At 38.8% G+C, this 10,161-nt stretch overlaps 2 protein-coding genes across 2 annotated transcripts in view; one reads left to right on the top strand and one right to left on the bottom strand.

Annotated features, from left to right (window-relative positions):
- vwa5b1 (von Willebrand factor A domain containing 5B1) overlaps positions 1 to 1,094 on the bottom strand; it is a 32,538-nt gene extending 31,444 nt beyond the window's left edge. The window contains exon 1 of the mRNA XM_005918870.2: positions 731 to 1,094. The gene's annotated coding sequence lies outside the window, so the exon portion shown is untranslated. The remainder of the gene's footprint in view (positions 1 to 730) is intronic.
- A 2,033-nt stretch (positions 1,095 to 3,127) lies between these two features.
- The window catches only part of ddx19a (DEAD-box helicase 19a), a 9,226-nt gene continuing 2,192 nt past the window's right edge, over positions 3,128 to 10,161 (top strand). Inside the window, exons 1-8 of the mRNA XM_005918869.2 lie at positions 3,128 to 3,349; positions 3,492 to 3,555; positions 3,662 to 3,848; positions 3,934 to 4,026; positions 6,717 to 6,819; positions 6,931 to 7,045; positions 7,137 to 7,314; positions 9,208 to 9,445. Of these exons, the coding sequence (XP_005918931.1) occupies positions 3,293 to 3,349; positions 3,492 to 3,555; positions 3,662 to 3,848; positions 3,934 to 4,026; positions 6,717 to 6,819; positions 6,931 to 7,045; positions 7,137 to 7,314; positions 9,208 to 9,445 (1,035 nt within the window). The 5' untranslated portion in view covers positions 3,128 to 3,292. The remainder of the gene's footprint in view (positions 3,350 to 3,491; positions 3,556 to 3,661; positions 3,849 to 3,933; positions 4,027 to 6,716; positions 6,820 to 6,930; positions 7,046 to 7,136; positions 7,315 to 9,207; positions 9,446 to 10,161) is intronic.

Below are 10,161 nucleotides of genomic sequence, written 5' to 3'. Positions count from 1 at the left end.
GATAGATAGATAGATAGATAGATAGATAGATAGATAGATAGATAGATAGATAGATAGATAGATAGATAGATAGATAGATAGATAGATAGATATTTTTATACATACATATATGTCACTCTATAGATTAGAAAGTGAAAAATCAAGACTGCAAAAGATTCATTTTCTGTTACTGAAATGTCAATCTAAGAAACACTACAAGGAGAAATCACATCAACGTATATTTATAAAATCACAAGTTACTTGGAAATAAAGCATTACTGTCATGGAATAGGTTCTTATTCTTCAAAAGTCAATTTAAAAAGCTTCACTTCAGTGCGCCTAGTGAGCATCTGTCTCTTTAGGGTCCTCACTTTATAGTAATTAGTGTTAAAAAGTGGCAGTCCCAGGATGCTTCTCTCCTGATTGACTCAGTCACATGAATCTTCCAGCCACGCTCTGGGGTTTGCCATCAACTCTGAACATTTTCTATCAGCAATGCAAGCGTCCTCTGAACTCATTAGTGTCGAATCAGAGAGCGGATGCTGTGGAAAACCACCTGTTGAAACGCAGTCTGTTTACACTGAGACGCAGCACTGGCAGTTTTAATCATCATCACACTGGCTGACCTTTTTTCTTCATTTAAAACAAATGACAGGCTTGTTTGAGATGTGGGCCATCAGAGAGACACTCTGCAGCATGAAAACATATCTGATATGCAGATCCCCTTTTTTTTGATCTCTCATTATCTTACCTTTCATTTGCGTTAACTTGGCATGCAGTAAGCTCCCTCTCGCTCTCTCTTTTTCTCTCTATCAGAAGTCCACTTGTCGTGAAAGATATCCTCCTCCTCCACCTCTCTCAGATGCCCCTTTTTTGTTCTCTCTCTGTGGCGTAGAGGAAATAGGAGTGTGGCCACAGGTGATGGAAACTACACATGCAGCGGCCACAAGAAAGAAAGGGTAGCTGCTGCAGCGGCTCAATCAGCAACATGTGGTTGCAAAAACTGTTTCATTTATTCTCTCCTCCTCCTCCTCCTCCTCCTCCTCTTCTTGACTGTGTGGACGCTGGAGTTTCAGAGAGAGACAGACAGAAAGAGAGAGAGGGACTGAGACACAGGGTCCAAACATCCCCCTTCCCATCCCCATTCAAAGCACCACCCACTCATTCAAGCCCTCGATGACAGTGTGTTAGGTATCCTCTTTAATAACATGAGATCAGTGCCTGACATGTACTGTAACACCAGGAGCAGAGAGGTGGGAAATACAGCGTTACAGGTCTCCCTCGTATCACCTAGAATCTCTCCTGTGGTGCAATTGGAAAGCCCTTAATGTTTTTAATCCAGTGTGGGCGTTTGGCTGTCTCTCTGTTTTGCGATCACTCTGTTACATCCATCTGTTTTCTGCTTGAGGTTACCATGACAATTAATATGTCATTATAAAATCATTTTACTATAGTTGCAAACATGTAGATCGTTGTCTGTGTGCGTGTGTGCGTGTGGGTTGGCTGAAACTCAACATCCGCCTCCAAATTGAATTAACCTGCAGCCAATAAAGCTCCCTCCTCCTCCCCCCTTCCCTCGTGCTTTCCTTTCTATCTGTTTCTCGACCTCTCTTTCTCTATTTCTCACATCCACATGGCATGAATGGTAAAGGAAAACCCCACGTCAATCCAGAGGTTTTCTTTTGCAAAAATAAAAACTGCTTCTGTCATCTTTCAACTTGATTAATCCTTCAGTTAATCGTTTGATCTATAAGATGTCAGAAAATCCCAAATGTTGGTTGCTTATTTTGGCCACTTTCTAAAGACACAAGATACCAAAAAATAGGCAAATCCTCACACTTGAGAAGCTGATAAAACCGTCTCTAGTTTTGCACTGAAAAATTATTTAAATGACTGACTCATGAATTAGAGGAATCGTCCATCTCACACATGTAACTGGGTCATAAATTACATATTGTTATAATTACACAAAATGTGTTCTAAACCCCAAACTGTTCCTGGTATACTTGACTTTTAGGACCTCCAAACCTGTAATTATCTTCATTATCAGTTAGAGCCCCTCCTCATCCTTTTCTTCTTCCTCTTTGGTGCAACCCTATAAATTTGGGGTACCACTTTGGCCTCTCCCCTTTTCTACAGTTCCCCTGTGGGAGAGGTTGGTGTCATTTCTTTTCCAACATTAATTATATGTATCCACCCTGATGTTTCTGATTCCATTCATCCACTGGGGCTGAATGGAAGTCCCTGGGAGCCTATCCCAGCTGCCATAGGACAAGTGATGGGGTACACCCTGTACAGGTTGCCAGTCTGTAGTAGGGCTCATGAAAAATCAATTTATCAAAAACATAAGTAATTTGTAAACCAAAGTGCATATAATTGGTAACTGCAGACTCGCTTTACGGTCGTTTCGATGTGAAAAAACCCTTTAATATAAACATGTAAATTTAAGTGGCTTGAAGTGCCCTTAATAGCCTATACGGATTAAATTAACATTAATTTAACAAGGATCTTTAGAAAATATGGATCTTTAGAAAATATTTTAATTAAATTTAAACATGTAGTGCGTTGCCATCTATTTTTAAACTTTAACACGAACCTTAGCTTGAAAATAATGAATGTTAATTTACATTAAAATAGTCGCATTTAGTAAACTAGCACTAAAACATTCCTATGTAAACACACGTTTACGTTATAAAGTGCTGTATTTTTGCATTTAGCAGGTATTTAAATTTAAAATACCTGTCGATGCGCAGTAATTGGTTGCATCTTCTATGAAGGGTGTGTCAGTAAGTTCATTGTGGTGCATTCACATATCACTCAGAAAGTGCGTAAATGTATCGTGGCTTGTATTTAAGCGTTAAAAGTTCAAAACAAACAAACGAAATGTTTCTCCAAACTTGTGGAAAAAATTACGATCTTGTATCACACAAAAAGAAAGATGAAAATGGCGCAGTTACTAGAAATATTTATCACATTATAAACTATCTGTGGATGGAACTTGATTAAAAGCTCTCTCACACATTTTACCTAAAGAAACGTCAAAGAATTTGCTTCAAAACGAAAAGCTGCAAAAGCACCATTTCTCAGCTTGTTTTTGCTTTGATTAGTTGCGTCTGTGGGCTGAAGTTTTAATATAGTCAATATTTCCAACGCTTGTGAATGCGACACGCGTGGTCCAGCAGCAGGTTGCGGTTGGTTCAGGTCGGGACAGCGGCGCGCTCACGCACATCGCTCATGCTGACATCAAACTTTTGCACAAAAAGAAAAAAGGTTGCTCGTCTCGGAAAAAAAACTACACAAAAACTGCCTGAAAATGTCCCAAAACTCTTGGGCAGCTGCAGTGGATGTTCAGGAGGCTACATCCTCACAGGTAACTTTTAAAGGTTACCCAACAACTTCCAAACTGTTGGGTCAAAACGCGTGCTAACTAGCTAGCTTAACGCTGACTTCGCTGTCACTGCTGCCTTATTTGCGCCAAAAAAATTTCAAACATATTTTGTTTTTTTCACCAGCTTGACTTTTCCAAAAAAGTCAGTGGAGTTCGTGGTCCACGCAACGTGATAGGAGACATAAACGGTAACTTAACTATTCGTTTTTCCTCCTTAAAATCACATCTAACTAAATTAACTGCTAACTTATGATTGTGCTGTCATGGTGGTTGCTGGTATTGCCACCTGTGTAGGGAATATCATGCCCGTGAAGGCCGGAAATGGAGGATGGGGAGAGGAGCGAGTCAACCTGGCCGAGCAGTCTCTGCTGAACAAACTAATCCGCCGCTCACTGGTGAGGAACAGAAACCAGGTGGAGGTCCTGCAGGCGGACCCCAACTCTCCACTGTACTCGGTGAAGACCTTTGAGGAGCTGAGACTGTGAGTCTGCAAGGAAAACTTCCATCATGCTCGTTTGCTTTGTGTGTTACTTTTATAAAATTACCTTATTTTGTATTTTTAATAGGAAGCCTGAGTTGCTGAAGGGGGTGTACAATATGGGCTTTAACAGACCATCAAGGATCCAGGAAAACGCTTTGCCTATGATGTTGGCACAGCCGTAAGTCTGTTTATAAAAAAAACTACGTTTCAAATTTGTATTTGTTGATTTACATGAAGTTCAAAGATACAAGGGAATTCCATTTAATTTTAGTGTTTGTTTGTTTTGTCCAATTTGTTGAGCTTGGTGAGGCTCTGGTGGAGATTCTTGTTAATTATATGAGGCCGTGAGTGATAATGAGTAAGCTGCCTTCTCAAAGTGTTGTTTTATTGTATTTGCTATTCTGAACCTCTTAGATCTTGCCTTTGACAAGTATCCGAACATCAAAACAATAAAAACTAAACTGAAATGGCAAATTCAGTTGAAAACAAAATGAAAATGGGACTAATGCTGTTTTAACCCTGCCTCATATTGGTAACCTGTCCAGGGTGTACCCTGCCTCTCGCCCAGTGGCAGCTTGAATAGGCTCCAGCCCTGCCATGACCCTGATAAGTGGAAGAAAATGAATGGAAAAGGAAAATGACTACTAGTTAGAAAATGCAACACTATAGTAAGTCAGATTTTTAGTCATTGTTTTAGTAGCGAAGGGAGAAATCTGTTTGATTTATTGACTGAAAACAGTTAAATTGTTTGAGGGGAGAATCCCAAGTATCTGTCTGTTTTAAATTCGTAAATGTTACAGTAGTGTGCTCTTTTAAAATTTATAGTAGTTTTTTTTTTTTTCTCAGTAAATTATCAGGTTGATAGTAATGGCACTTTAATGGACATCTCTTTGCTGTCATCTCAACAAATGGTGTTAAGGGCGTACAGTCATAATTTCCAGTGGCCAGAAAAAACGTGCACTGTGGTTTTTCAAGTGGTTTACATTATTGTGTATTTTGCATTATTGACCACTTTTAGGGCTGAGAAACGGTTCCTGTGGGGTCCTGTGTTAAATGTATTTTTCTCTCACTTTTCTAATCATATGAAATAAATAAATTACTACATTACACCAATTAATAACTTACTTTAATTAATTAATAACACACTTCATCAGGGGAAACATGGGGCATAGTGATTTTTAAAAAAAAAAACATTACCTATTTTTAATACTGATAATTGCTCACTTAGAAAATTACACCACCAAAAGACATGCTGGGTAATGCTAGTTGGCTAGCTGCCCATTGTGCTGGCACAGCTGTGAGTTCATATTCACTAATTTTGAATTTGTGCCAAAACAATTAACTTGATAAATATTCTAAGAGATTTATTTAACAGCAATTTTAAGTTATTTCAGAAAAATGTTAACCATTTGCCTTTTTTCATCTTAAAGATGTGTGTGGATGTCACACTTGTGTTCATTTATAATGGTGCCTTGTGCCAAAAAGTTACACTATTTTATTAATATTTTAATATTTAATTACTCTTTAACAGATCCTTGCATATAGGAACCTTAAATTAACAAATGCTGTACAGACAGTCCAGCAAAATGCATACATACAGTTGGCCATGAAAAAAAACAAAGTACATAACTGTTGCCACAATTAATGGAAGACAACTGTTTAAAATGTTTCTTAAAAACAAGAGCAGATGGAGTAAATAACAGGCTGGATCTACTTCTGCTGCCTTTGGGAGACTAAACCTAAGCCCTGATTGAAACATCTGGAACTCAACATGTAAGAGAAGCTGAGGTTCCAAAACGATGATCTGTGCCTTTGAGAAGCTCATACAGATGCAAAAAGTCATTAAGGGCACAGCTTGACAATTCACCCCCCAAGTTTGCTTCTATTTTTAAGACTTCCAAACCAGCAAATCATGGAAAATTAAATGACCGAGTCGAGAAAAAAGAATAAAATACTTGTTTAGTGTCATGGCTGCATAAAAGCTTCACAATTATCTATAAAAGAACAACCATTAATTTTCTTTTTTGCATATAGTGTACAATGGCCCAAAATTTATACCTGCTACCATAATGGTATGTGACTAGTCAACTGGACATACATACTTTTCTGCCCTTATTAGTCTTTTATATTGTTTTTACTTTATTTATATATAAAGGTGGTTGTTGGTTGATGGTGTTGCAGGATGGGCTCAAAAAAAATTGGGTTAAAATCTTGTGTGTGGCATTAAATAATGGTATCGAATAATTTCCTGGGTATTGGTATTGACTTTGAATTCTAGTATTGTGACAGCACTGCTTTTTTGCCTCTGATAAATGCTGTTAGCCGATTTTGACGAATTCAGCGCTGTTGGACTGGGACACTTTGCGAATAATCTCCCATAAGATGTGGAACTGTAATACAACTGTTTATCAGAAGGAAATGGTGAATTATAGGACACTCAAGCCCAACATTAGCAGGCATTATTTTGTAAGCCTATAACAGCTTGTTGTTGTTTAGTCAGCTTGTTGTCAGCTGTTATGCGATGAAAGGGTCACAAGTCTAATCTGCTGACAACAAATAATTGAAACAATGGTGGGAATAAATAAACATGTTTATGCACATTTTTTTGTGTGTTGGAACCCTGGCTTCAGCAGGTGAGGCTTGAGGACATGGGGTATGTTTTGGTTTTTTTGGTTTTTACTTAATAAAACTTTAGTTTGTGATTTTTTTTTTTTTCTTTTTTTTTTTTAAATGGACTTTTGTCCTGTTGTAATGATAAAAAAAAAAAATCTAAGCAGTCAAAATTTTAAAAACCCTTTCAAATCTTCAGCACATCAGGTTTTTCTGTGATTTATTCATTTCTTCATGTCTACTTTTTTCTGCTTTCAGACCTCAGAATCTGATTGCACAGTCGCAGTCTGGCACAGGTAAAACTGCTGCATTTTCTCTGGCCATGCTCAGCCATGTAAACCCTGACAATAAGTGGACTCAGGTAAGCAGAACATCCTCAGAGTATCACAGCATTTTCAATCTCTTGAGACAGCTGGTATCCTTTTATCAGACCCTGAAATGTATTCACTAGGTCAAAAAAAATTTCTTTTAGTGCCTTTGCATCGCACCGACGTACGAGCTCGCATTGCAGACTGGTCAAGTCATTGAGCAAATGGGGAAATTTTGTCCAGATGTGAAGCTGGCATATGCCATTCGGGGAAATAGAAGTAAGAATGTGATAGTATTTGTACTCTCTTCTGAAGAAAAGATTTCTAGTCACCAGTCTGTTCACTGCGTGACTCTCTGCATTGTGTTCAGTGGAGCGAGGAGCCAAGTTGCAACAGCAGATTGTCATTGGTACACCGGGCACAGTCCACGACTGGTGCACCAAGTACAAGCTCATTGACCCCAAAAAGATCACCATGTTCGTGCTGGATGAGGCTGATGTGATGATCGCCACCCAGGGCCACCGGGACCAGAGCATTCGAATCCACAGGTGCACTCCTTTCTGTCTTTATGTTCATATTTTTATTTCCAGAGTTTTACAATAACAAACACTGGCTGGTAAATATGGCATGCAGTACAGTTCACCTGAAGCAGGTTTTTAATTACTTAGTATTTGGTGCCATAATCTATAATGTCATAGTTCATTTTATCAGTCATAGTAGGTTCAGCTTAACCAACAAAAGCACATCAGGTAGGTAGATTAGCCTGCTTCTGGCTTATTGTGGCCAGTAACTTTATTTCCACCAAAGTGGCACGAATCTTCACTAAAAATTTATTCAGTTGCCAGTTTTAAAAATAAAAGATATACCTCTGAACTACAGAACCTGTTGTTGGTGTTGAAAACACAGTAAGAAGACAGTACTGGTTGATGCCACAGTGCAGGCGTTCCACTCACATTTGTACTTAAATATACATGCATGTGGATTTTACTTGTGGGAGAGAGATGTGGGGAAAAAGGATTCGGCTTAGGCAACTTGTGCTTTTCTCAACAAAGTTTCATAACACAGCGGGAATGAAGATGATCCTGTTGTATTTGAAGCTTCTCCTCTTAAACACACATGGCAGTCTGCAAAGAGCCAGCATTATTACCAAGATAATAGTGAAGGTGGACGAGAAGAAATATTGTTCTAGTCTACAGCATCAGTGCTTGTTCCTAAAATCGCAATGAGAACATCTGTAAATAAGTATTGTTTATTGAACCACCTGTGTGAGTAGAGGAGTCTTTTCACCTCCTCCCATACACCTTTGATTTCCTTCTTGCGGCGACAAAGCTAATAAAGAACAAATTAGAATAAAAACCCTTGTGTGCAGATAAACACAGTCTTTAAATCTGATGTCACAAAATGCTTTGCGAGAGCTGACAGCAGTTTTCCCTCCTCTGTGTCTGTGTGATAACCTGAAGCATGCAGGGATGAGTTTAAAAGGGGTCATGGAGAGGACTTCACATCATTTAAAACTCATTAAAGAGCGAGCAGAGACGATGTAAGCTGGCAGCCAAGTTAACATGATATCCGCTATATTTATATCTGCATACAATCCTGTCGTTTTAACTTTTTCTTAAACAGCATTTTTTTGCTTGAGTGTCAGTGAAAAGATCGCTTCATATTTAAACTTGTTGAGCAGGTGGCCCATCAAAGTGGAGATTGATAATAATATATACATGCATGCATACGTATATAAAGTATGATTCACAGCAAAAAGGGCAAGCTAACATTTTTAGATGTGAGCCAAGCAACATGGAGACTTTGTTCTCACAGGAAGGAACTCTTAAAGACCAGCATACAAAAAATAATTTATTTTAATTGTGTTATGTTATGGAAGCACAAATGTAAAATTTTCCACCACAGGCCTCTTTTGATTCTAATTGTAGTCACAGTGAACCCTTCTGTTCGACTCTGGAAATCCCCTTTGTCACTGGCCTCAGATTTGCTGCATGTGTTTTTGTGAGTGCGAGAGGAGAGGCTGCAGCTCCACCATGAACTACAACTTTGTCATTTTTATTCATTTATTTTTTTACTGCTGGCATCATCAGCCTTTTCTTTGTTGATTAATATATTTTATTCACACATGCCATCTCTGTATTACATTTAATAGTTTGCACAGTTTTGAACCCTGCAGTACCAGCTTCAACGTGCTGCTCTGCTTTCCACTAAGATCAGTCTGGTTTATCTCAGGAACCTTATGTTTCTTTTAATGTAAAAATGTACTACAGGGAACACTTGTTAATCAGTTATATCAAAAGCCACATTAACATTCCTCCGTCTCAATATACCAATGTACACACAACAATAAACTGAAAAGAGAGGTCTAATGACTTAACATTCTTTGTTGTTTGTTTAAACAAGTGTTTTTTTTGTCACACTTTGTCTCCACACTTATGCAGACAGCTGCCGATGAACTGTCAGATGCTCTTTTTCTCTGCAACATTTGAGGACTCTGTGTGGAGGTTTGCAGAGCAAATTGTTTCTGAACCTAATATAATCCGGCTAAAGCGTGAGGAGGAGACTCTGGATACCATCAAACAGTTCTATGTGAACTGCAAAGAGAAGGAGGACAAGTTCACGGCACTCTGCAATCTATACGGGGCCCTTACCATTGCACAGGCCATGATCTTTTGCAAGGTAAGTCAGGTGTTTTCAAAGCTGCTTAACAAAAACTATGATTTAATAGTTTTAATTTGTCACTGAAAGCACTGTAACTCATGAGAAGGAGAGAGCTCACAAAAAGAAGGGTTTTATGTCAGTAAGTTAGTATCCTAAATTTTAATCTACGGATAAAGTGTAGCTGAAAACACCAGTACTAGTAGTAGAGTAATGGTGCATGATGAGCCCCGAGTTTATTTGGCTGCAAGACACGGTGTTTTTGTTTTGTTTTTGTTGACAGAGGAAATATCCTTTTTTTCAGGCTGTGGCTGCTTGTAGCTCTAGGTAGGAAGCTGGAGCTTAGAAAAAGCAGACTCGTGTGACCTTTTCACTTAATAAATGATCAGTTTTAACTCACCTGGCTGAAGGAGCGATGAGCTATTAAAGCTAAGGGGTAAAAAGCAAAAAAGCCAACAGTGATCCCGGGATTCAGTCAACCTATCCCCAGGCCCAGCCAAACCTGGCACCAGGCAGGGTGTAGAAAAATGGGATGTAGAGGACCCACCTGCACCTCTCCCTGCTTGTCCGTGTTAAAAATGACCTGTTGAGTGGTGCAAATGTTGGTATATGTCAGTGAATGAGATGTAGAAAGTAAGTATGACTGTGTGAAAACTAGAGTGCTATTAAAATTGAGGGGAGAAATGTGACACAAGCACAACACTTTTGGTCAGCACTGTTCATCGACAACCCCCCCC

This window comes from Haplochromis burtoni, unplaced genomic scaffold (assembly GCF_018398535.1).
Source record: "Haplochromis burtoni strain Fernald_Lab_line unplaced genomic scaffold, NCSU_Asbu1 Contig_31, whole genome shotgun sequence".
Taxonomy (NCBI): domain Eukaryota; kingdom Metazoa; phylum Chordata; class Actinopteri; order Cichliformes; family Cichlidae; genus Haplochromis; species Haplochromis burtoni.
The sequence above is the reverse complement of the archived record's forward strand: the minus strand, read 5'-3'. Positions and strand labels throughout refer to the sequence as shown.